The sequence below is a fragment of the Chiloscyllium punctatum genome, chromosome 13, assembly GCF_047496795.1.
Source record: "Chiloscyllium punctatum isolate Juve2018m chromosome 13, sChiPun1.3, whole genome shotgun sequence".
NCBI classification, from domain to species: Eukaryota; Metazoa; Chordata; class Chondrichthyes; order Orectolobiformes; family Hemiscylliidae; genus Chiloscyllium; species Chiloscyllium punctatum.
The window spans coordinates 79,080,830-79,108,486 of NC_092751.1; the positions used below are offsets into that span (position 1 = coordinate 79,080,830).

The following is a 27,657-nucleotide window of genomic DNA, read 5'->3' on the forward strand; positions in this document are numbered from 1 at the left end:
ACTCCACCAACGCTAGGGGTCAAACCTGGGCTTGTGCGTTTTGGCAGCTTGCATCAGACCAGGTGGTGGACATTTTAACAATGTGTTTATGAACATCTTTCATGCAGGACGTACCATTACAGTCTGGCATTTTCATCAGCTTGCTGAGGGCCTGAGGCTTGACATGTTCCAGCAATAATTCCACCATCTTCTCATCTTTTCTGTGGAGAGCAAGGTGGAGGATAGAGTTTCCATGACGATCCAAAATGGTGGCATTAGCCCCAGCAGTGAGTAGAAGCTCAACAATCCTGTGTTGCTGGGTGATTACTCCAAGGTGCAAAGGAGTCTAGGATAGAGAAAACAAAACAATCACAAAATGTTTTAGGCTTACAGCACAGTGACCAAACTGCTGACCCTATTCAGTCTCTGTCCTGGTTGCATTTGATGGGGCACACTGCGTGAGCTTTATTCTGTATTTAACCCCATGCTATCCCTTTCCTGGGAGTGTTTGATGAGGGACAGTGCAGTCTAAACTTTACTCTGTATCTAACCCTATGCTGACCCTGTCCTAGGAGTGTTTCATGAGGACAAGTGTGGAGGGAGCTTCATTCTATAACATAACATGCTGTACCTGTCCAGGGTTTGTTTGATGGGGATAGTGTTGAGGGACCTTTACTATGTAGCTTTTCTTGTGCTGTACATGTCCTGGGAGCATTCGATGGGAATAGAGAGAGCTTTACTCTATATCTAACTCCATGCTGTACCTGTCTTGGAGTGTTTGATTTGCTGTGTATCTAACTTCATGCTATTCCTGAACTGGGAGTGTTTCTTGGGGGCTTCACTCCATAATATGACCCCATGCTGTACCTGTCCTGGAGGATCTAATGGAAGCAGTATTGAGGAAGCATCATTGTATATGTAATCTCTGTGGTCTTGCTTGCTATATATGTTTATGCTATCTTTGCCATATTTGAATGTGACACCTTCAGTGATGTGGACTTAGGAACTGGAAATGAAAGAGCCATATTTCTGTGTACAGCAACTTGATGGTTAACTAATTGAGGTGAAATGTAATAAGATGCCAGAAACATTAAAAAGACTGGAAGGATGGGCATGTAAACATAAAATCAGCTTTAATCTAAGTAGATGTCAGTTGCAAAGGAAATCAATTCCAAAACCAGGTATGACACTTGAGCCACAAAAGCGACCAAATGACCAAAGCTTTAATAATAGAGGTTTAAAGAGATCACTGGGAATATTCTTGTACACAGACTGATCTGATGTAGATCACTGGGAATGCTGATGTGCAGAGACCGACCTGACATAGATCATTGGGAATGCCGATGACATTCAAACACTGACCTGACGTAGATCATTAGGAATGTTGATGATGCTCTGCCCTGGAATACTGACGATAACCTGGAGCAGCTGCTGAACCACCAGAGGCTGTTGATGGATGATGGCTAAATGTAATGAGCTGTCGAGAGAGGAGACCCCATTAATAGTGCCACCCAGCACTGTCTGCTAATACAGTCGGGAACAGAGTGCCAGCCTCAGATGGCACTGAGACATTACCTTGATTTGGGGGAGGGGTACAGATTGAATTGGCTCCTCCCTCTGTGATCACCTTTCCTCAGTGGGCATAACATATCACCTCCAAATCCCAGCCTCCACAATGTGGGAATTGATATTTACTTCCCAGTCAGTTCTTGGACAAGTCCACAAACCCAGCAAAAATGGGCACAAGATGCCAAAATCAACTAGGATAATTCGGAACTGGGATGGCACTAACCCTGCTGCTCTCCAAAACTCTTTGTTTCCTATTGATTTTCTCAATTATTTTCACATTCAATGCTGTTGTTGAGAGCTTTGGACTTTATAAGATGGTATGTTTTAGATAGTCTCCTTTAATCTGCGGTAAAATGGAATTGCTTGGAGAAAGGGATGGGACATCTGTGCAATTTGTGTAACCTGATAACGAGTCTGCCTGGAGACCAACCCACATGATCTACTCATTATGGAGACAAGAAACATAAATCAAAACCTACTCAAAGTCAGCTGCAAGTTCGAAAACTAGGAGACAAAGGAGAAAGGATCTGGTCTTACTGCCGACAGACACTCAAGATCAATCAGACGGAAAGATTTTGGGGAGGAGGCCTAAGCAGGTGCTCCTTTGCCAGCCTGATGATGCTGTCACTTTAAAAAGATTGCTTTGTCTTGGGTTTTTTTTTTGAAGAGAGGTTGTAAAGGTAGAGGTGCCAAAGTGCCTACGGGAGACGGCCTAAATCAACAGAAGAGGTCTGTATGTTTCTTGTTTAAAGAAACAGCTGAAACGATGGAAGGGGCGTGGCCAGTTCTCTCAGAGCATGCTTTCTCGTTTTTTTCTAGCTGTAGCATTCAGAAGAGTTGGGAACTTCAGTAAAATGATTCCTAGCTGCTACATTCACTTAAATCTCTCTTGATGTTGTTCCCTCCTGGATTGGAAAACTGCATATAAGAATCTGTGTCTGAAGTTACCTTTTTCCCAAGGGGTGTATTTATGGGATGATACTGAATCTATTAATGAGTACTGTATCTATTTTTCAGTTAAGGTTATTGTTATTAGTTATTCTAAATTCCTCTTTCTTTTGTTTGTATTTTAACTATCATGTTTTAGTAAATTGTGTTTTACTTAATGTCAATTGGCTTGAAAAGTCACATCACACCTGGAATATCCACTTCACATCTACCTCTAAACTAAGAAAAAGTTAGGGCATAGGTCACCTTCTTTGATGGGGGTCTGGTCTGGTCCATAACAGCCAGTCAAAAGAAAGGGAGTACTTAAGGAAAGTTATGCTGGAATTGGAGGCAGTCCAGAGAAGATTCACTCAGCTGCTCCTGGGTATGGAGGGATGTTCTTATAACAAGAGGTGGAGTGGGTTGAGCCAGTACTCATTGCAGTTTGGTGGAATAACTGATTGAAATACACTTAGGCGACTTGACAGAGTAGATGTGGAGAGGTTGTAGAAAGGTTGGGACCAGAGGGTATAATCTCAGAATAAGGGGTTACCATTTCAGACAGAGATGAGGAGATATTTCTTCTGTCTGTGGGTAGTGAATTCGTGGAATACTTTAAAACAGAGGGTTGTCAAGGCTGGATCATTAAGTATATTCAAGTTTGAGATAGACAGATTTTTAAGAGGAGAATGATGTGAGAGGTGATGGGGAAAAGCCAGGAGAGTGGAGTTGAAGATTATTGAGGACATTGAATGGCTCAGCAAGCTCGATGGGACCAATGGTCTGCATCTGCTCTTATGTATTTTATTGTCTTATGGACTACTTTTGGGTTCATCCAAGCAAGGACTGATGAGGGCTTTTTGAAACCTTGCTTGAAGAAGAGTTAAGAATCGAGGAATCTTGAGAGTGTACCTTGTTACTGGGAATCCATTTGTATTCAAAAGATTGAATGAAGAGGACAGCTTTTAAAAGGACACTGGAAGTTTCACCCTAGTGCAGCAAGGAGAAGCTCAGGAATTTCATACACAAGACTGAGAGTGACTCCTGCTGAGTGTGTGGAGTAAGTATCAGTATGGTTTGGGATTTTCAGTGATGTTAAGAAGTGAATGCTGACAATAGCTTCAGCTGTAATGTAGCAATTACCTGCAAACTAATGGTTGGTCAATGTTGATTCTAATTTGTTTATTGTAATAAAAGTCTTGAGAAGCGAAATCTCATTATGTAACTACACAGGGCACTGGGAAGTTCATATCTTTAATGGAATCATAATACATCACTGTAATCATACCACCCAGATAGGTCCATCATCAAAAACATATCACCAAGGAGACATGACCATAAGCACATTGTTTCAGGAAAAAATACAATTACTTACGTGTCTCCATTTTCATCCTGAATAGCTGTCAGGTGTCTCTGGACAGCTAATAGCATGCGGACGTCCCCAGTGATGGCATAGTCCAACAAAGCTTGGGCTGTACGCTCTGTAATCTGTAGAGCTCTCAAGTGAAGAAATTGCTCTGTAGAATGAGGGAAAAATGAGTGACCAGCATTTCCCACTAAACAGGCTCCACATTCTAACAGGGGAAAGCCGTTCAGTCCTTGAGCCTGTTCCATCATTCAGTGAGGTCATAGCTTAATTACACACGCCCGCACATGCCCCGTACCCCTTAGTCCTTTCGCTAATTTGGCCTATTTCTCTCAGTAGCTTTAGCTAATTTGCCCCATATTCCATGATACCTTCAGCTAACACAAATTTGCAAAATTCTTTTACAATTAACAAATTTACAGTTGAGAGACTCAAATTTCTACCATCCCTAATGCTTAAAAGTGTTTCCTAATTTCACTATTGAAATGTCTGGCTGTAATCTTTAGACTATGACCTCACATCCTTGATGCCCCAAAAGCAGAAAGAGTATACTGTATCAATTCTCCTTCAAATGACCCCATAAACTAGTTTATGGAAATCTCTTCTTGTAATTTAACCTTTGGTTTCATGTTTCATAGTAGTAAATCTTCACTACACTCCCTCCAAAGCCAATACTTCGTTCTCACTGGTGCCCTGCTCTAAACATCAAGTCAAGCATCAAATTTCTCCTCCTCTATATAAAGACCAACATTCCCCTAACCTTTTGAATCATTTTCTGGACATGTTCATGATAATTTAATGATTTATTTACTGGGATTTCCTCCACCCCCAAAAGTCCATCTGTCAAGTCCAAACTGGATGATGTCACACTTGCCTTCTTTGAAATATATTACGCCAAAGTTTTGCTCCTTCTCAGCCTGTCAATATGTCTTGGTAATTTTAATGTTTCAATCTACTCTGTGTACAATATCACTTACCTCTAAGTAAACTTTGACTCAACATGATTTTCTACACAATCACCTCAGTCATTGATAAATACAGTGAATAGTTTTGTAGTATAAACACAAGATCTTAGGTTCAGTGCAGGACACCACTGTGCCCATTACCCAGTTCTGGATCTCCCAGTACTCAGCCCATTTCTTAACAGGCCAATCATTTGTCTTCAATCCTACAAGTTTCCACCTTTGCCAACAATCTCTGATGAGGCATTTCTGTAAATGAGTTCAGGAAGTTCATACAAATGACACAGACAGACACACCAATAACATGCAGAGATATCCCTGGTCTACAATTTTAGTCTCCTCTTGAATACATTCAATACACTTCAGCAGGAATGGCCTATCCTCTACAAACCTAGGTCAAGTTTCTTTGATCAGCTAAAGTAAAAGGGAGTTCCGTTGTTCTACACGCAATTTCTCAACAATGACGTCTGGTCTGCAATCTTCTGGTTTCCTGTCTCACCTTGCTGAAGAGTAGAGTGGCTGGCAATTTTCCAATTTAAAGGACTGGTTTCTGATTCAAGTTAGAGCGGAGAATGTGTCACAGTTATGAGTCTAGAGTGGGAAATTGGGAATAATATAGGTAGCAGTATCTTTTTTGGCTCTACAGACTCAATGGGCCGAAGGGCTACTTCTGTACTATATGATTTTATCAACTTTAGAATAAATTTAAGCCAGTATTTCTCAATTGGACAAGACAATTTCTGATACAAGTTCATTTCAACAAGGAGAAGCCAAGGCTCGAGCTCCTTGGAGACAGAGAAAATAGTGAAACAAAAGTATGATACACATCAGGTGAATTATTCAAGCAAGAGCCAGACCAAATATAATAAGAGATGCAATTGATTGAACAATGAGATTGGCAAAAGGGGATAAATTGACAGTTAATATAAAAATGAACGCAAAGCTCTTTGCGCGATCTGTAAAAACTGAGTGCACTGTAACAGGCAGGATGCGGCCTCTTGTATGGCCATGCAAACTCACTGCTGCTCATGATGAAGGCAGCTGCTACATCTACAGGGATCTACACGACCTGCTAGTTCCAGTGTAGTACATGGTCAGTACTGAAGGAGTGCCGTACCATTAGAGGATCCCTTCCGAGGGAGCATTGCGCTGGCAGAGGGTCAGTGCTGAGGGAGCATTGCAGTGGCAGAGGGTCAGTGCTGAGGGAGCACCATACTTTCTGGGGGTCAGTACTGAGAAGGTGCCACATTGTCGGAGGGTCAGTGCTGCGGGAACGCTGCACTGTCAGAGCTCACTGTTGAGGGAGTGCTGCATTATCAAAAGGTTGCTTGTCTTGGTTTGAAGGTTTTATTTCGATGTACTATTCTGTATAAACTTTTATACTTTTGCAGCACAATGTCACTTATTAATGGTTGAATCCACCTGAGGTGCTACATTAATGAATACCTGAACCCTCCCAATTCATTTCCTCCTCAATCAGTCCCTCCCCACTTCACAGCCTCATTAGGATCTTTCCTTATTTTCTGTGCAGCAGCTCCTCTGCCTCAACACACACCCCGCCTTCAAACCCAGTCACCACTCCCACAAACCCAAATGGTGTAGAGAACCGACCCCGTGTGACTCAGCTTCCCATCACCAGCTACTCGGGAAACCCTGACAATTCTCACACTCATGAAGCAGCTGTGCCTTCCCCTAATTCAATGCCTCTTCTCCAGGATCCCTTGCAGAGTCCTGTCAATGTCTTCCTGATAGTTCTGGTACACTGCATTCGCTGCATGTACCATCTCACCTACCTGAACGAGTGGGGAACTGGTGGGCCTCCCCTGAAGAGCTGTCTGCATTCTGGGCTGTGTGTTGTGATGAGGTGGTAGGCTGGAGGCTCTGCCCAGTGGTTAGTTCCATACATCCCTGTGGTCCCCCGGAGTGCTGCATTCCCTGTTGGAATGTGCAGTGTGGGTTCCCAAAACTGTTCATGAAGCCGATAGAATTGAAATTATAACCTGTAAAGAGAGCAGCAAAGGTCGTGAGAGTGCTCATGGAGCTCACCATTCAGTCAACTGGCCAGCTGCTCCACACAAGATAACATCATCCCCCCCCCTTTCATTCAACCTCCACTCCCTTCCCCTGTCCCCACCCTCCTCCGTAGTTTCCCAGCCACTGGTCTCTATCTCCCGATAAAGGGATTCAAACAAGATTAAAATTCAGCCCTCACCTCCTCCCCCTCCTCTTCCGCCGAATCCTGTAGCTCCCCCTGATGAGCCCGCTCCGCCAAAATGATCCGAGAAGTGAGGGAGTCTCTTCTGCCTTTTCCGATGGACTTCTTCTTTGTCTGTTGGAAGGAAAATAAAAGAGTGATGCAAATGGCTGCCTATTAAATCAGCGTTTGCACAAACATAATCCGCCCCTTCTCCCATTAATATCTAACCGGAGAGAGATTAAAGCAGAACAAAAAAGTATATTCTGTTTGAAAAGCTTAGTGGATCAATTAGTACTGCAGCTCTGTGAGCTTTCTCTCCAATGTTGGACACACTGGTCATAATAAAGGTGCCTTCCCCCTGTGATTGAGTTTGTAACCAGAGGACATAATCTCAGAATAAGAAGTTGCACATTTAAATCAGAGAGAAGGAGGAATCTCTTCACCTCGTGTAGTGAATCTCATAGGGCAGTCAGGGCTGGGTCATACAGTATGTCCTCACTTGAGATAATAGATTTTCAGTCAGGAAACGAATCAAAGGTAAAGGCAGGAAATTGGAGTTGAGGATTACCATATCAACCATGAGCTCGTTGAAAGGCAAAGTAGATTTGGTGGGCCAAATGGCCTACTACTGCTAATCTGTCATACGGTTTTATGGCAAGAAGGGGTGAGGCCACACAGGACAAGGAGAAAGGCTGCAATGATTTCCACAGATTCACTACACTGAGTGAAGAAATTCCTCCTCATCTCCTTCTTAAATGTGCAATTCCTTATTCTGAGAGCATGTCCTCTGGTCATACTCTCCCACAGGGAGAAATAATCTTTGTGGATGATTGGCTGGGCTGTCTTGAGTGGTTCATGGTCACACTTTGGGTTGAGATCAGCTCATCACTTAGGCCTGGAATTTCCAGCTCACTCTGAACTTGCCTACTGTCACTCCCTATTCAAGACAAGGAGCAAGATTGCCAAATTCAATATGCGCTTCATAACCAGTGTGTCCAAGATGGGACAGAGAGCTCACAGGGCTGCAGTACTGATTGATATACAAAGTTTTTCAAAACAGAATTTGCTTTTCTTTTAGTCCTGCAGGGGTGGAAATTGAGTACAAAGTTCTGAACAAAAGCCTGAAGATTGGAAAGTGATCCTGAGCACCATTGTGTGTGTACATTTGCTCTCGGGCTCTGCACATTGATGAGGATTCTTACCTCTTCTCCCCTGAGGGAAACAACTACCATCGAGTCTCTGGCAAACACTAACATGGGCCAAGTAAAAACTGGGTCGTTTTCTATCTGTGGGAGGTCGCTGTGTGACAATCATCTGTCAGTTTAGTTGCAATTCGCAAAGTAGCTCAATCACATTGAGATGTCCTGAGGTTGCAATAAAGCTATTTTTAAAATATGCTTCCCGTTTTCTTTCAAAGTCTCAGGTTTTATTTGTTGACCTCCCAAACAGCATTTGGAAGTTTCTCTGCCAGTGATAGTATATCTGGGCCCCCCAGCTCCAAACCAGGACCAGGACCAGGCCTTACCTTCCACTCGAGGGCAGTACGTAAATGCCTTGGCCTCACTGGTTTCTCCATCTTTCTTCCTCTTCAGTTGGACAAAAACGGTGATTGGTTTCTCAATATCAATATTCCAGTATCGTGGCGTCCGGAAAACAATGGCAAACTGAGCAATAAACAAAACCCACAAAGAAATCACATTTCCAGATATTTGCACAGCTACCAAACAGTAACTTACAAATTGGCAATATCTGGTGAATATTAGACAGACTGGAATCCTGCTCATTAAACTGCAATAGCTCATAAAAAAACAAATCTTGTCCCCATGAGAGGGAAGAGTTTCAAAACTAAACTGGAAATTCCAAGCACATCAATCAGGCTAATGCTCCAGTGAAGTACTGAAAGAGTGCCACACTGTCAGAGGGTCAGAGCTAAGGGAGCACCACACGGTCAGGGGGTCAGAGCTGAGGGAGCTCCGCAATGACAGAGGGTCACTGTTGAGGGAGTGCTGCATTGTCAGAGTGTCAGAGCTGAGGGAGTGCCGCATAGTCAGCGGATGAGCACTGAGGGGCTGCTGCACTGTTGGAGGGTCAATACTAAGGGAAAGCCACATTGTCGGAGGTGCCTCTTTCAGATGAGGTGTTAGAGGGACAAAAAACAAAAGAAAAAGAGTCCTTTAAGGCAAATTAGCCAAGAGGAAGGAGACAGAGAGTGAGGATAAATGGCGAGTGACTGTCTTTAGCATGAGATGAGTACTGGTGTCCAGCAAGGAATGAGCAAGGAATATTTATTTATTAATGACTGAAAAAAAAAGACATTTTCAAATCTACTAGTGACCCAATAAAAGGCAACATTGTAACCAATGCAGATGGAAGTCTAAAATTACAAGGAGATACGGATTGATCAATAATAAAATAGTGGACTATTTATTTCAGTGTAGGTAAATGTGAGGTCATTCACTTTGGAACTTTGCAAATGATGAGAGTGCAGGTTCAGAGAGAGCAAAGGGTCCAGGCATAGAAATCATTACAATGTCAACAAACAGATAGAGAACATATGAAAAAATGCAATTTTTTTTATCTCAAGGATGAGAATAACGGCATGTTTCAGCAGCTGGAGATTATCTGTGTATCTGGTCCTTCAGATACTGGTCTTAGAGAGGGAGCAATGTAGCTTTACCAGATGAGGAGAGCATAAAAACAATATCTGTTGTGCCTAGAAGTTAGAAGGTGAAACACCGATTTGATTGAAGTTTCAAAGGTGTTCAGATATTGGTCACAGAAACTAAGTATTTCAACCTGCTAGGGTTGCTAGGAATAGTGAGGCAGAGTTTACAAATTCGTGCTCAGATGTTAAGCCTGGATGTCTGTCTCTCTCTCTCCTTCATATTTTTCACCATTTAGGATACAGTCCCAGAACATAAAGCCCAGCAACAGATAGCAAGGGAGAGTATAGCAGTGAGAGAACATGCACAAAACCAGGTACCCTGTGGTCAAAATGTTCATCAGGACAGCATTTCAATGAACTGCAGGGATTTATTTACCTGTCTGTGAACATCTGTAGGTCCAAAATCTCCGTAGGCCTCCCACCCATTATCGTCGTCCTCATAGAAACGCACCTGGATGTCATCTGGAAAGCAAAGTATTTTGGTATTGGATTTTCTGATAGGTAGCTGCAACACTGAGGGAGGAGGAGGAGGAGGAGGAAGGACAGCCCTATATCACCCAGTGGACAGTGCAGTACTCAGAATGGATTCCAATTCTTTTACTCACAATAGCAGAGAGAATATAGAAACTAGGAGCTGGAGTAGGCCATTCAGCCCTCGAGCCCGACAATCGGGTCTGATCCCATCTTGGCCTCAAATCCAGTCTTTCCTACTCACTCTCCATCACCTTTCAGCTCATTACTAATTAAAAATGTGCTGATCTCCTCCTTAAATTTATGCAATGTCCCAGCATCCACCACAGTCTGGGGAAGTGAATTCCACAGATACACAACCCTTAGAGAAGTAATTCCTCCTCATTCCTGTTTTAAATCTCTTATTCCATTAGTCGGAAACTAACTCCTCAGGTGGTGTCATGATGGGCTACTGAGCATTAGGGCATCAGAGCCACAGTTGGCAGCCATTTGAAAAATGGGCTGCTAAGAGAGACAGACAGTACATATCAAATACAAAGCACATCAGGGGAACTACATAGAGTTCTTCAGTCTGAGTAACTGAGATGTCAGCTGGAGGACATTGGGTGGATGTCCCCTGTATGGACTTTCACAAGGATTTTGGTCACATTCTATAATCTGCAGCTAAACCCAAGGCCCAGAGGATTGGGAACAAACCAGCTGAGATAGACCTTTCCAGACTGACAAGAAGGAGTGACTGCTTCCAGTAACTCTCCTCTCTCGGGAACAACTTCTATTCCAGTAACTCTCCTCTCTCGGGAACAACTTCTATTCCAGTAACTCTCCTCTCTCGGGAACAACTTCTAGGTGTATCAGTGAGAGAAAAATGGAAATCGAGGGGAAATTCAACCAAACTCTCAGGTAGTAACAAGTGGTGGTTTGTGGGAACGATGAGGAAACAGGCAAACAATTCTCGAAACCTACTACTGTGTCTGCTCCCATGAAACTCAGGCAGCAAATTCTCGATCATAGTAACTTTAACACAAAAGAGGTTTCCTCCTGTTTTAGCTCACTAAATCATTGTCTTATTTCTTCCAACTGAGACAGTTTCCCTTTATTCACTACATTACAACCATCCATGATTTCAACACTTTCTTAAATCACCTCATAACCTCTTGCGCTTAAGAGCTGAAATTTGTTCAGCCATGACCCTGCCAAGAGCCTCTGGCTTTAGAACCTTACCTTGTTTCAGTGAGACCACCTCTCATTCTTCTAAACACCAATAAGTGTAGGTCCAACTTGTGCAACCTTTCTTCATAAAACTAACCTTTCATTCCAAGAATCCACAGAGTGAACTTTCTCTAAGCTGCAATTTTAAACTTCTTTAAAACTGTATACAGTACTCCAGAGTTCTGAAAGGGTCATTGGACTCAAAGCGTTGACTCGGTTTCTCTGTCCACAGAGCTGCTCACTTTCTCCAGTTATTCCTGCTTTTGTTACAGCGTTCCAGATGTGGTCTCACCAACATTCCCTCCAAGCTCCACCCAGCCACTGGGAAACCCCATGCACGTTGATTGCTGTGCTTCTACTTCTAGAAGCTTCCTCCACACATTAACCTTGGAATCCACACAGCAGGAAAAGAAAATGAGAGCGCGTGTTGGGTCTTCCCAATGTCCTGTTCAGTTGCACAGACTTCCCTACTTTTATGTTCCATTCCCTTTGGAGTAAAGGCCAATGTGCAATTTGTCTTCCTAATTACTCCTTGCACTATACGATATGCTGAATGTTTGTGGTACATATACAAGGCACCCAGATCCACTTGTACCACAGCATTCTGCAGTTACTCCACTTAATATTCCACTTTTCTATTCTTCCCGCTAAAATGGACAATGTTTCATTTTCCCAAATGATATGTTATGTGCCAATTGTTTGCTCATTTACTTAGCCTCTCTCTCTGTATATCAATTACATCTTGTCATTCCTATCCATCTTTGTATCATCTTCAAATTTGGCTAAAATACAGTTGGTAACTTCAAAGTTATTAATTTAGATCATAAACTGTTGAGGCCCCAGAACTGTTCCCTGTCCCCAGTTTGCCAACCTGAAAATGATTCATTTTTTATTGACTGTTTCTTATTAGTGAGCCAATCTTCTTTCCATACAAATATGTCACTCCCAATACCAATGCAGTCACCTTTTATGAGGCACATCATAATTCAAATACATCTGCTTTTTTCTTATCCATCCTGCTTCTAACATTTTCAAAGAATTTTCAATAAATATGTCAAATACAATTTCCCTTTCACAAAAACATGTTGACTCTGCCTGACATATTCTGATTTTCTAAATGCTCTGCTACTATCTCCTTAATAATGAATTCTAGTATCTTCTTTTAGATTAATTGACTTGTAATCTCATAGTTTTGGGTCTCCCTCCTTTCTTGAATAGAAGGGTTACACTGGTTTTTCAATCTGTGACCTTTCTAGAATCCAGGAAACTTTGAAGTTTGGAAGATGACCAGCAATGCAGCCACTTCATTTGTGGCCCTAGAATGCAGGAATGCCCAGGAAGTTTAGCCTCATTAGCTTTCCTGGTCATTTTTCACTAGCGATGATGACAACGCTTGAGGTTCCTCCCTCACATTTGTCTCTCAATTTTTTGCAATTCTTGTGTGATATTTTTGCAGTTTTTACTGCGAAGACAGATACAAAATACATGTACAAAGTCCCTGCCATTTTCTAATTTCCCACGATTAATTCCCCTGGCTCATCTTCTCAAGAAAATATTCTTGTCTTAGCTCCCATTTTCATTATTATATCTTTGATGAAGCTGTTATTGTTCATTTCATATTTCTCTCACATGCCAATCTCTCGCTATAATCCTTTCGGTCATCCTTTGCTGGTTTCTAAAATGTTCCGGATCTTCTGACAACCACCAACATTCACAGTATTTAACATCATCATTAAATCACAGAATTGTTACAATGCAGAGGAAGGCTATTCAGCCCATTGTGTCTGGACTGGCTCGCTGAGCATTTTAATATTGGCACAACCTCCTACCATTTTCCCATAATCATAGATATTGCTTTAATTTTAAAAATTAAATAATCCTCTCTTGAATGCTTCAGTTGAATCCATTTCCACCACATTCCCAGGCAGTACATTCTAGACCCTAACTTCTAGCTGTGCGAAAACATCTTCTGCAAAACACTTTAATACTATGCCCCATAGTTCTTGATCCATTTACAAGCACAAACATTCTCTCCCTATTCACTCTGTTCAGACCACTCAAAATTTTGAAAACTATCTATAAGGATTTTAACGAGGTCAGCCAGGTTGACCTCATGGAATAAGCGAGTACATCACCTTATCTTTCTCCACATTGAACCTCATCTGACTCCACCAACCTGTCAATGTCCTTTTGGAGTTCCATGCTGTTCTCCACACAGTTTATAATTCTTCCAAGTTTTCAGTTTATAAATCTCCCAAGAGTTATATCATTTGCACACTTTGAACTTGGCCACTGTACACCAAGATTCCAATCATTAATAAATATCAGGATAACTAAGGGACCCAATACCACCCCTGGGGAACTTTACTATAAATGCTACTTCAGCCGAAAACAGATCAATTTACCTTTGCTCTCTACTTCCTGTCACTCAGTCAATTCTGCATTCATGTTGCCACTGGACCTTTATTCCATGATCTATCACTTTCCTCAAGTCTATTGTGTGGAAGTTTATCAAAATGGCTTTTGGAAGTCCACCTGCACTGCATCAACAACATTACCCTCATCAACCTCACTGTTACCTCTTCAAAAAACTACATCAAGTTAGTGAGACATAATTTTCCCTTGAAAAATCCATGCTGACTCTTCCAAATCGATCCATCTTTTTCATTAATTGTTATTAGACATTTTCCTACTCGTGAAGTTAAAATTCCCCCGTTAACTACAGATGATGCACCCTTCAAGTACAGTCTCTCTCCTCCTCAGTTTTGTTGAGAGTTAGGAGATCTCTCCTTAAGGGTGGGCCACTGCCCCTGTGAGAGGAGATGCAAAGAAGCTGCAGAGGTGACTCCGTGAAGAGGATAGATTGAAGAAGTTGGGACTCTTCTCCTTGAGAGAAGGTGACTGACTGAGCTGTTCTAAATCATGAGCGGACTGGTGTAGAGTAGAAAGAGAAACTGTTCCCATTTGCAAAAAGGAACATGAATGAGAAGGCATTGTTTTACATTCAAAATTGATGAAAATCAAACAAAAAAATTGCAAAAGCAGCAATGTGACGTGAGAAAGAAATGTTGTCACACAGTGAGTAGTGGGATGGGATGGAGACAGGGTCAAACTCAGGCATCCAAGAGGGACATTGGATCATTACTTGAATAAAAGTAATGTGCAAGGTTCTGGGGAAAAAGCAGGAGACTGGCACTCAGTAGTGATGCTCATTTGCCCTGGGATTCAATGAGACAAGGTATTGGTGTGACTACACGGAGCACTGTGCACAGTTTGGTCACCATACACAAAGATATATTTGCCTTACAGTGGGGACAATGAAGGTTCACTAGATTCCCTGAAATGACAGGCTGTAATAGGAAGTGACAGAGTAGAATTGGCCAATTTCTCTGGAATTTGGAACACTAAGAAGTGGTTATCACTGAAATATATAAGATTTGGAGAAGGTTTGAGAGGATAGATGCTGAGAGGGCGAGACCTTAATGAATAGTGAAGGAGACGTGAGGGACTGAATGGCTTACCTCTACTCCTCATGTTGTGTTCAACAAGACATGTTTGGCACTCCATACCTTTAATAATAAAACCATGGAACCTGTTCAATTTAAATAAAAACTGCCCCCATAACTTGTCACTTTCAAGATCAAGAACAATTGACAGAGCATCCTGGAACTGACCATCAGAAATCACCGGCAATGTCCTGGAACTGACCATCGGGAACCACGGACAGTGTCCCAGAATGGACCATCAGGAACCACAGGCAGTGTCCATCAGGAACTATCTTAGTCAACTTGACTTAGTAGGAAGCTGGCTTTGCCACTAACTTCAAAAAGAACCCTTTGTTCTCGCTGTTTTGGCACATAACTACCTGACCTATTCTCAACTGAAGACATGAATTCTGCTTCACCACTCCAGCAGTATACTCTATGATTTGGAATAAATAAGATTCAATGGTACAGCTGTACTGCATACAAAAGGTTTGCTGTGTCAAAGACCTTTGGGACAGCAGTTACAAGTGTAAAATTGCAGATCAAATTAGAGGCCTGTATTTATATCCGCGGGATTCAGTAAAGGGAACACTGCTTGGACAGCTCCTCAGTACAAGAAACCTTGTCCCTTTTCAGGGCAATGTGACTTTTGCACTGTACCATGTTCACTATTACTCAGCAATCATAACCTCCACCACAGCCCCAGGCCAATACCTTCGCAGTGATTCCTGCTGTTGGCTGCAGGTGGGACCAGGCTCAACTTTGCTACACTTCCACAGTTTCGCATCTTTCTAACGTCAAAACATTCTGGGACGAAGAACAGCCATTCTGAGGAATTAGCCGATCCTGATTGTTAATGAAATAGTGCCCCACCAAACCCAGCTAAATAAGGAGTATCTTCTCCCAAACTACTGAACACAAATGGCCTAAAGCCAGTTGTCCTTTGAGCTGAAAAGCCTTACCCTTCTGAACTTTGTCACACAAGAGGTAAATCTCATCCCCGCCAGTCACACAGCCTGATGTTTTGTCCATCCTGACAATCTTCAGATTGGAAGCATTCGGCGCCTCTGCCAAGTAGAAAAGATTGAAAATAACAGCATGCTTACAATGAAGAGAAAAACAGGCAAAAGCAAGCTTCTCATGCACATCCCGAAAACAATGCAAAATCAAAATCTGACAAAATGTCATCAATCCAAAACACTAACTCTTGTTTGTCTGTCCGCAGGTGCTACCCGATTTCTTGAGGATTTGCAACATTTGCTGTTTCTAATTTACAAATCTCCAGCATTCACTACATTTTGCTGCTGCTGAAAATGCTTTAACAGATTTAAACTAAACAAAAAACAGATGGATGAAAATCTGATCATGATCCCTAACACGGGGAAGCATTCATTTTCATAAATGTGGATCGGGAGAATTGCAGAGCTGGAAGACTCTGACTCTATCCTTGCTTTTCCTGATTACCTTCATCAAAGTGTTGTCAGTTACTGTCAGTCAGAGTAAGAAGATGACGTGATCATGTCTTTTTTTATTGTCTGTAAACTCAAATAAAATGGTGCAAAAATAACTGCAGGGAATTTCCCGTTGTTGAGTCTTTGCTATTTTAATTGAATGTGCAGGAAACACCAGGGGAAGTCCACTGGGACAATCTTCCCATACTGTGTTTGGTATTAGTCACAAAATGCCCAGACTCGGACTGGCTCATGAGATTTTGCTGTGTCTAACTTTGAGCGACCAGCCCATGAGCAGTCAATCTGCAAAATGACTGACCTCCACTAGTCACCTTTGCCCTCCACAAGGGAACTGCAAATGGGCCAGCCTGACAAAACTCCCCCAAGACATGTTACCTATTGATCCCAGTACAGGGGCTGGGTGCACCATGCACCATTTTTTCCAGTCCCCACCGTCAACCCCATGTTGAACTTGGACTTTTATATCTAACTGCCGTTAAGCATTTCAATCTTACTCTCTCTCCATATAAGACCCTCATAGTTCTCTACATATCCCTCTGTTTTCACAACAGTGCAAGAAAGAGTCTATTGCCTCAATCAGAGATTGCTTTCTGTTTCTTTACCTGCATCTCCCATCGAGTGAAATCAGTTCCCCACTATAACACTGAGGCCTCCAAGATCTTTACAGAAAGCAGGTTGCAAAATCAACATTGGTTAAAACAGTCACCATTAGATTAACTTTTTAGTCCAGATTTTTTTTCTACTGAATTTGAGCGCATGCCCCCAGATCATTAGCCTGAGGTTCTGAGGAAGGGTCACTGGATCCGAAATGTTAACCGCTTTCTTTTCACGGGTGCTGCCAGACCTGCTGAGCTTTTCCAGCAACTTCTGTATTTGTTTCTGATTTCCAGCATCTGCAGTTCTTTCAGTTTTCATTAGCCTGAGGGTTCTGGATGACTAGACTTTACCACGATACCATTGTCTCTAGAGGAAAGACCTGTGCAGAGTAACTTCCTTTGTGTCAGATAGTCAACTGTCCAAGCACGAGGGTGACCTAGAACAACTTAGCCAGGTCATTTCACAGAGTCCCCCAACCCCCTAAAGCTGGTTCATTACCAGTCTGTCCCCCCTCCAGGCTGTTCTCCACAACACCAGATCCTCTGTGTCTAAGTGATCAATCTTTAGACTTGCTCATACCAAGATATTCAGCAATGGATCAATTAAACAGTTTTCTAAAGCCTCCATTTTTCCCGTTGACTAATACGGTCTCATAGATTCTGGCCGCTGAGCTAATCTGGAAACGTAATGGATTTTACTGGGATTTCTCAATGACTCAAATGTAGTCTGCTTTCAGAGGCAGGTGCAAGTTTTCAGGTTTCTTTTTGCCTGTCTCACACAAACCCTTGGCTGTCACCTTAGCTCAAGGTCAGAGATCTCCATTTACAACTTGGTCCCAGTCTCAGCTTTCCCATCGTTCCATCCAGCCCTCTACTGAATTACTTGTTTTCTCCACTATAACATCACGATTGTTCTGTCTCCTGCCGAATCCTCCTTCCACAATCTATCAAATTCTCAACTCACATCCTACTCTTCCCCTTAATCATAAACAAATTATGACTTGTCTGAAATGGATCACCTGAGGATTTTACCCAAACAGCTATTCTCAATGAGCTGTACTGGGCCACTAAAGCCGTGTACACTGACTCCAGGAATCTTTCTCATGGTGTTCAGACCTTTCCAAGGCCTTCCCAAGCCGGGGTTGCTAACTATCGAGGTGTGTATCCCCCTGCATCCTGCAGACAAAGCAACCTCAGCATTTCCCCAGTGACTGAGCTCATACGGAGTCTCTATATACTGCTTCTACCCTCCAACTGGGGCCGTCACCTTCCCCTCCCCCCCCTTAATCCACCTCCAATCTTCAATATACCTCTTACCCCCTCCTTTTCTCCCCCTCCTCATTCACCCCCTGCTTTCTGTCTCACTCTAGCCCCTCATACACCCCTCTTTTTTCTGGCCCTCTGCTCCGATCTCTCTTATCTTCCCCTCTCCCTTTCACTTCATTCTTGCCTCTCTCTCTCACTTCAATCTCCCCTCCCCCACTCTCACCCCATTCCTCCCTCTCTCATTCTCTCTCCCATCACCTCTCTCTCTCTCTCCCCCCCTCATTCCCCCCTGGAATATCTATTCTCCATTATGAAATTCTCAGTGAGATTCCTTTGTACAGTTACAATGAAACGTCAATAATTGTTACAGCAACAGATGCTGATTTAAAGCTTTTCTTTAAAAAATAAGACCAATCATTTCACTTTCCAATTTGCAGTGAATGTTTGGTTTCATGGCTAAGTGCTCAGACCCACTCCCATTGGTTAGCACACTGATGAATTGGGCTCCAGCGTTTTGCATAGCCTTGGCCATGGAGGCTGGGCCAGCTGCCACTCTCTGCACTAGCCTCAAGGGGCCGCTAATGGTCCAGTGACGGTTGGCTGTCAGGGTGGGGCCAAGTGGACCAGTGTCCACTTGCGGTGACCAGCCATCACTGGCCAAGAGCAGACCTCTACTGCCCATCCGTTTTCAGAATGAATGACTCTTGGCAGCTATCAGTGCCCATCCCCAATGGGTCAATCTGGATGGGTAATCCCCATCTAGTCCCCAGTAGGGAATGGCTCAACAGCAAAGACTTGTGTTCAAGACACTTGTGGGTACTCAGTGATCAAATAGAAACAGTGAAGGGCCCCTAAAGGTATCCCTTGTTTTACTCTCACATCGATTGCAATGGAGAGTGTGGCTGTGCCAATGGCACCCTTCCCTGTGTGAAACTTGGGAACTTACTGGCTGCTCCCCCCCCCCAACCCCCCAACCCAGGGGCAGGTTACTGGTTCCCTGATCTCCTCCCCTCCCTACACCCCATCCAAGTGTGAGCTGTTCACTGGGAATCACCCAGTGACCACCAAAGCCTTTCCTAGGCATTGTAAACACTGTGTTAATTGATTGTGAACCTTCCAGAACTTTCTCTGCACTGGCTCACAGCTGCACTTGGGACGAACACCCTCCTGATGTGTGAAGTAACTTTGTGATTGAAGTAACACGGAAGCATTAAGGACAAACACACACACTGGGGCAAATTCCTTCGGGTTGTGTACATTTCAACTGTCAGAAAGACCAGTGTTTTCCAACTTGAACAGGACTGACCTTGCTGGTCACACTGTCCCCCACACCCTCACCCTCACGCATTGTTAACCTCACCCCACACACACTGCCCCCTTACTTACTGCTGTCGAAGATGGGGTCAGAGATGACAGATTCAAGTGGCCGTGTATACATGCCGTCACTGTCGGGGAGGTAAGCTGTGAACTGTAGCCTCACAACGCTCAGATCCATCTCCTTAGCTAATTGCTCAGACTCTTGGCGAAACTGCTGTGCTTCTTGAGCTGGTTTCAAAGAGAGTCATTGTTGGTTATTAATACCCACATATAAATGTACATGAAACTCTTGGTGTCAGTGTTGTGTAACCCAGTAGCCCCTCAGTAACTGAAGCACTGTTTTATCAGTCAGTCACAATTCGCCGATAATAAAACCAATTTCCCAGAAGGTAATCCTAATCCCTATGAGAATCTATCTTTGTTCATCCAAGTTAACAATTAAAGTGTCAGTTTTTCAGTGCCTTGGTGTGTCTGTTTGGCAGAATCTTGTGTTCCATCGTGTTTACATGCAGGAACATAGGATTTAGGAGCATGAGTAGGCCCTTCAGCCCCTCTAGGATGCTCTGCTGTTCAATATGATCATGACTGATCTGGTTATAGCCTTCATTCCCCTTTCCAGTTTGCCCCCATTACCTGTGACTCCCTTATCAATCAAAACCTAGTCTAACTCACCCTCACTGCTTTCACATGAAAACAATTCTAATTTCTATCTTAAATGGGAGACTGCTTGTATTTGAACTATGACCCCTAGTTACTCCCTCTCCAACATCGGGGAGTGGGGAGGCACTCTCTCAGAATCCACCCTGTCCAGGTCCCCTCAAGCCTGGAGGCCAATTGCTTGGTTTGAGAGATTATAAATCTCAGCAGTTTAACAAATGCTGTCAGGATGAGAATGTTACATACCCAAGACAGAGGCCATTCAGCCCTCTGGCAGCTCCTCCCATGTTCCCAGCTTCCAAGTTATTGACTATGCAGCTGATCCAGCCCAGAATTAGGTTTTATTTGGTTGTTCTCAGGTTTCTTTCTCGCTGAGACCTGCCCTGCACAAAGAACTTCACCAAGAGACCAAAGCCCATCTCACATCCTCTCAAACTGAGGCTTTCAAATTCCTGGAGCTTTCTGTTCATGGCCATGGCACAGGTCAATGTGAAGGTTAGACTGGACAGTGGGTGAAGGCAAAACCAGGCTGGTTGGCAGATAGGAACTAGGTGTGTTTCAGATGATTTACTTGTGGGCAGGACACCAGTTTGAACCAGTTAGACAGAATGACCCTTCTTTTGTGTTGTTCAATATAACCAATTTGGAACATAGGAATAGGTGTAGGCTAATCAGCCCATCAAGCCTACCCCATCATTCCAGATGAGGGTTGATCATCTCCTCACGTTGTCAGCAAATCCTGTGATATCATTCGTCTTCAGTACACTATTGATTCCTGCCTTGAACTTGCTCTAAAATTAAGCTTCCACATTTCTCTGGGAGAAAGAATTGCATAAATTCACCATAATGTGCACAATGAAATTCTTCCTCATCTCAGTTTTCAATGGTTTGTTTCATAAACTATTTCCCTGGGTTCCACAGTCAACAGACCTCAGATAGACCTTAGGAGAAAATGAGGACTGCAGATGCTGGCGATCAGAGTTGAGAGTGTGATGCTTGAAAAGCACAACAGGTCAGGCAGCATTCGAGAAGCTGAAGAATCGACATTCCGGGCATAAGCTCTTCATCAGGAAGGGCTGATTCCTGATGAAGGGCTTATAACCGAAACGTCGATTTTCCTGCTTCTCGGATGCTGCCTGTCCTGCTATGGTTTTCCAGCACCACACTCTCAACTCAGACAGATCCTGTCTATCTATGACTCTATATATAACATTTTTTCATCAACCTGCTCAGAGATATTACACAGCCTCTGGAGCAGATGGGACATGAACTCAGGCCTTCTGACTTAGAGTCAAGATTAGAGTGGTGCTGGAAAAGCAGAGCAGGTCAGGCAGCATCTGAGGCGCAGGAAAATCAACGTGTCGGGCAAAAGCCCTTCGTCACCTCCAGCATCTGCAGTCCTCACTTTCGCCTTCTGACTTAGAGGGAGAGACATTACCACAGCACTAGAACAGCCTTCCTCTCTGTATCTATTTTGGCACATTGAGTAAGAATATGTCTGCCATGGGTTTGTTGCTCTGTCCTTTTTAGATTAGATTAGATTACTTACAGTGTGGAAACAGGCCCTTCGGCCCAACAAGTCCACACCGACCCGCCGAAGCGCAACCCACCCAAACCCATTCCCCTATATTTACCCCCTTCACCTAACACTACGGGCAATTTAGCATGGGCCAATCCACTTAACCTGCACATCTTTGGACTGTGGGAGGAAACCCACGCAGACATGGGGAGAATGTGCAAACTCCACACAGTCAGTCGCCTGAGGCGGGAATTGAACCCGGGTCTCTGGTGCTGTGAGGCAGCAGTGCTAACCACTGTGCCACCGTGCCGTCCTCTCGAATGCTCCACAATTGCTGGGACTGACCCTGTCCTGAATGCTCCTGACACACTCCTCCACACATCAACAACTCAACTCTGTGGGAGTCAATGTTCAAATGCTGGCACCCTGCTCACATTATCCCAGTGTATTTCTTCCTGCCTTATTTGTTGCTCTTATGCTCAGAATCTACCTACAAACACCCCGATAAATAAAAAGTTCAGCTACAGAAAGTAGAGTTCCAAACAATGCCTGGGGTAATGTCAAAGTGACTTCTCTATGTTCCTGCAATGGCTATCCTCACCTGATAGAATGGCCTTGTTCAGAAAGTTTTTTCTGTCCAAAGGATTGCGCTGGTATGTCTCATTAAATAACCTGTCAAACAGGACATCCGGAACATTCTTCTTTGTGACGTGCAGAATGCCCAGGTTAGTAAACCTAGAGAACAAGAGTAGAGAGGTTGAGTGTCCTGAACAATACACATCTGTGGACTGTGCTTTCTGCTGTCCTCCTTGCTACATTCTTGTTGTGGTTCTGTTCGCCGAGCTGGGAATTTGTCTTGCAAACGTTTCGTCCCCTGTCTAGGTGACATCCTCAGTGCTTGGGAGCCTCCTGTGAAGCGCTTCTGTGCTGTTTCCTCTGGCATTTATAGTGGCCACTATAAATGCCGGAGGAAACAGCACAGAAGCACTTCACAGGAGGCTCCCAAGCACTGAGGATGTCACCTAGACAGGGGACGAAACGTTTGCAAGACAAATTCCCAGCTCGGCGAACAGAACCACAACAACGAGCACCCGAGCTACAAATCTTCTCCCAAACTTTGCGACATTCTCTTAACACTCTTAAAAATTTAATGTAGTCTAATTTGTTGAAAAGCAACAAACGGTGAGGAAAAGAAGTTGCGAGGAGGATAAAAAGGATCTCCAGAGAAATACAGGCACCTTAAACGGGTGAAGATAAATTTGGTAGATGGAGTATAACGTGGGGAAAATGCAAAGCTTTCCACGTCGGCAGACAAATAGACAAGTTGAATACTGTTTACTTGGAGAGAGGCTTCAGAACGCTGAGGCGCAGAGTGATCGGAGTGACATGGTGTATAGACATATAAACATTCACAGCACAAGAGACCATTTGACCTATCCTGCAGGTGTTAGCCAAAGATCAGCCCATGCTAATCCCATATTACCTTTTGGCTCCTAGCCCTGGAGGATATAACAACACAAGTGAATATATAAATACTACGTAAATCTAGAATCAGGAGAAAAATGTCAAAATATGGTGTTTAAGATGAAGGTGACAAGAACTCTCAAAGGAACCTTTTGAATTACATTAGTGTCGTGACTATACTTTATAAGAATTTATGACACACCCTGGTCCATAAATCTTAAATAGTATTATATAAATTTGAGTTCTTCCTTTCTTGATTTATTTTATCCTTGTCACTTTCTGAAAGCTGAAGTGGCCTGTTACAATGGGTCTGCAGAATGCAGGTTGAGCTGGGATGAGTCTCAGCACTTGTGAACTTACTGTGCAGTCATGTCCTTGGGACCCACTTGTACGATACAGACTCCATCATCAGTGCATTGTTTCCCAACCAGGCTGTGAGCATGTAGTTTAGGAGGGTCTTTGGCTGTCACTAGCTGCACAACAATCTTTGCATTCCCAGTGTAATTAAAAATCTGTGACAAAATTAAACATTCAATTCAATGAAAGAAATCACTCTTAACATTTGTCCTCCCTTCAATGTTCCTCACACACTCTGACCTTTGCCCTCTTCATAATTCTCCACTCACACTCTGACCTTTGCCCTCTGAGCTGCTCCTCATGCACACATTAATCTTTGTCTTCTGTAAATGTTCATCACATACTCTGACCTTTTCCCTTCCCACCTTTGCTCTCTTAGTTGCTCCACACTAACCTTTGCCCTCTGTAAACACCTGTCACACACACACTGACCTGTGCCATCTCTAAATGATTCTCACATACTCTCCAAACACTTCTCACAGTCTCTGACCTTTGCTCTCTCTAAATGATTCTCATACTCTGTCCTTTACCCCCTCAAAATCTCCCCCCATGCTCTGTCCTCTCAATGTGCTTCACACTCTGACCTTTACGGTTGGGTATGTCTTGCGATTCTTCTCGCTGGATGCTCCAGGCAGGCCCCCGTGGGAAGGCCCTTCACAGCCATAACGGAATCTGAATCCTCTCTGCATCAAACACAGAGCACAGACTATCAACGTTCACCAATGACATCAAGCTTGGAAACAAAAACTCAAATTGCTGGAGAAACGCTGCAGGTTTGGCAGCATCAGTGGAGAGAAAACAGAGTTAACGTTTCAGGCCCAGTGACCCTTCGTGAAACTTGGAAATGCAGGGAAGACCCAAGAGGAGGGTGGTAATGGACTTTAGGACAAAGACAACTTGGTGAAATGGGAAGACACTAAATTTCTTGCAGAGAAGTGTGAAGCGAGAAATTTTGGTCAGAAGAACAAGGAGACACCATAAAAAGAAATGGCAGTTTGAAGAGGGACCAGGAACACAGAAGCTTGGGGATAGGTGCACACCAATTACTTAAGGTTCCAGAACAAGTTGACAAGACTGGTCAAGAGCAGATAGTTTTATACATAGATGCAGTGTCCAAAAGCAAGGACTTGACGCTGAACCATTAAGTTTACCAGGTCAGCTACAGCTAGAATATTTCAGGCAATGCTGGGCTCCACTCTTCAGGAACAATGTCAAGGTGGACAGGGTGCTTAGGAAACTTACGAGGAAGGTACCAGAAATGAGGAACCTCTGACAGATTCGAGGAGCCGCAGTGGTCCCACTAAACAGAGAAGGCTGTAGCGGGGAGTGGTGGGGGAAGATTTGTGAGGTCTTCAAATTAATCAAAGGTTTTGATCAAGTTGACAGAGAGAAATTGTTGTGCAGAATGGTCTGCATCCTGTGGTTACAGATTGAAATGAGCAAAAGATCCCATGGGAATAGGACAATTTTCTGTGAGAGGGAGGGTTGGATTTACCTGTTTCGGTTGTTCTGTAATGGCCAGGAAGGGGCCAACTGCTGGATCTGGAAGACAAGAGGAGTCACAGCTTCAGCACGACTTTCACCTGAACTTGCTCCCTACCCCGTCAATTCCCCAAGCCCCAGTCAATCACCTCATAGAATATGAACTCTCTGATTGCACCAGATTAACAGCCTAATCAGGGAGGTCTGGCTGACATGGGAAGCACAGTGGAGGGGCGGCATGGTGGCTCAGGGGTTAGCACTGCAGCCTCATAGCGCCAGGGATCCGGGTTTGATTCCAGCCACGGGCGACTCTGCGTGGAGTTTGCACATTCTCCCCGTGTCTGCGTGGGTTTCCTCCCACAATCCCAAAAGATGTGCAGGTCAGGTGAATTGGCCATGCTAAATTGCCCATAGTGTTAGGTGCATTAGTCAGAGGGAAATGGGTTTGGGTGAGTTACTCTTCGGAGGGTCAATGTGGACTTGTTGGGCCGAAGGGCCTGTTTCCACACTGTAGGGAATCTAATCTAATCAAATTAAGGAGTCCTGAGGTTCTGTTCACTCATTTAGCTGGATCAGTGTCAAGGGTACTCCATGCGTAAATAAAGGGTTACATGGTGACAGGATAACAGCATCTGAGAAGTTATTTCACCACCCCTCACAAAATGCAGATCTCACACCTTGCACTAACTCAAAATATGGACCCCATACAGCCAAAATCCAGAACTCCCCACCCTCACACTTAAAACATGTACTCCCACCCCCATGCTCAAAATAAACATCCCACCATCTCCACACAAAATACAATGCCATCCCTGAACTCTCTCACTCAAAATACACACCTCCCATCCCCACATTCAAAATATAGACCCCTACACCCACACTCAAAATACACCCCTACACCCACACTCAAAATACACTCCCTTACACTTTCACACTCAAAATATGGACCTCACCCCACATTCAAAATACAGAATCCCTAAACTCAAAATTCAGACCCCACACTCAAAATACAGATTCCCATCCCCACACCCAAAATATGAACCCTGATATTCAAAGTACCAACTGCCCCAACCCCTGCCACCATATTATACCTCCCATGGCCACCTCACACTGAACACAGGCCTGCGGTTCCATAGCCCTGTATTCAGGGGTACAGATTCCACCCTGGAACCGACTGAGGGTCAACATTTCCTCAGTGCCTCCACCTCCCCAACCCCCAGAGCCCACTTACATGAACTGAGTGCAGCTTCGGTATTCAGCAGGTTGAGGTCCAGTTGTCCAAAATCATTGCCTCCCTGAGAATAAAGATAGTGATCATAGTCAGCAATGTGCTGGCTGCAGAGGCAGAGCAGAATTCGTTCAAACATGGCACTGTACTTACATCTCGTGTTCCAAGACTGTATGTATCGTCCATCCTGAAAACAACAGAGAGAATTGCTATCACTAGAAAGCTGCACAAACCTTCTCACGTTCAGACACCCAGCACTCTGCCACTGTAAACCCCAGAAGTCACACAACACCAGGTTATAGTCCAACAGGTGTATTTGAAATCACAAGGGCTGTTCTTTCATCAGGTGAAGTCAGGTGACTCAGTACTGATCCTCTGACAGTGCAGTGCTCCCTCAGTACTGATCCTCTGACACTGCAGGGCTCCCTCAATATTGATCCTACAACAGTGCAGCACTCCCTCAGTACTGACCCTCCAATACTGCAGCACTGACTCAGAACCGACCCTCCACCAATACGGCACTCTCTCACTACTGACCCTCTAACCATGTTAGCCAGAATTATTGGAATTTTTGTTCCCTCCGCAGGAGCTCTGCAGTCTTTCTGAAGGCTTTCCTGCTGTCGCTGTGAGTTTGATGAGGAAACATTCACATGGCCCATAACATTCTCACAGTAAGGAGATCAAATCTTAACCGAATAGATTGAGGCTTTAGTGTTCCATCTTGTCAACAGACATCTCAAAACCACCTCCTGCCTATAAATTTTGATACAATATAAAACATTTAATTTAATAGGTATCTCTCACCTGTATGGTGAGACAAAGCAGCTCATCATCAGAGAATACTTAGATTAGATTCCCTACTAACATGATGTTCTGAGGTCATTGCTAGTTTCTATTTTTGGCCTCTTCTACATTCTCCATTTTCCTTGTTCTGCTTTTGGTAGCTATGCCTTCAGATGCCTGGGCCGCAAACTCTAGGAGTCTCTGCCAACCTCGCCACTTCCTTAAAAGATGGTCTTTATAAACCTACCTCTTTCCTGTTCTACTATTTCCTCATGCAGCTCGATGTTAGTTAATGTTTGATAATGCTTCCTGTGAAGTGACTGAGGATACAAGCTGTTTGTGAACTGAACCACAATGATTTTGTTCCAGGTCAGTCCTCATCATTTTAAAGTCTGTGCCCAAGCTGCAGTTGTGATTTTGACTAACTGTTCGTTACTTCCTGTTAGCATTTGATTGGCTGAAACCCCTGGCAGACGACTGAGGGGGCGGAGGTTCAGTCCTCATGACTACTAAAGACAGTCTGTTACACTGTCCCATGTTTGCAACTTGCCGTGTTCCAAAGAGGTAGTGCCTGTGCTGAATAGTGGCAAGTGTGGGGCAAGAACATTGGACATAGAAAGAAGACCACAGGATTCTTTCTACATAGTGAACAGCTACAAACATGAGACACCATGGAGTTTACAACA

At 43.8% G+C, this 27,657-nt stretch overlaps 1 protein-coding gene across 4 annotated transcripts in view; it reads right to left on the reverse strand.

The window, feature by feature from the left end:
• The window catches only part of LOC140484557 (nuclear factor NF-kappa-B p100 subunit-like), a 64,183-nt gene that overhangs the window by 12,813 nt on the left and 23,713 nt on the right, over positions 1–27,657 (reverse strand). For 3 of the 4 annotated variants that reach the window (XM_072582928.1, XM_072582930.1, XM_072582927.1), the window contains exons 2-16: positions 26,342–26,375; positions 26,192–26,255; positions 24,974–25,020; positions 24,063–24,161; positions 23,482–23,633; positions 22,259–22,392; positions 19,551–19,709; positions 15,793–15,897; positions 10,042–10,127; positions 8,526–8,664; positions 7,016–7,132; positions 6,597–6,803; positions 3,851–3,992; positions 1,342–1,456; positions 115–325 (exon numbers count right to left, since the gene is read on the reverse strand). In XM_072582928.1, coding sequence (XP_072439029.1) covers positions 115–325; positions 1,342–1,456; positions 3,851–3,992; positions 6,597–6,803; positions 7,016–7,132; positions 8,526–8,664; positions 10,042–10,127; positions 15,793–15,897; positions 19,551–19,709; positions 22,259–22,392; positions 23,482–23,633; positions 24,063–24,161; positions 24,974–25,020; positions 26,192–26,255; positions 26,342–26,374 — 1,810 coding nt within the window. In that variant the 5' untranslated portion in view covers position 26,375. Of the gene's footprint in view, positions 1–114; positions 326–1,341; positions 1,457–3,850; positions 3,993–6,596; positions 6,804–7,015; positions 7,133–8,525; positions 8,665–10,041; positions 10,128–15,792; positions 15,898–19,550; positions 19,710–22,258; positions 22,393–23,481; positions 23,634–24,062; positions 24,162–24,973; positions 25,021–26,191; positions 26,256–26,341; positions 26,376–27,218; positions 27,360–27,657 lie in introns of those variants that run through there. The other variant, XM_072582929.1, reaches the window with a different exon arrangement.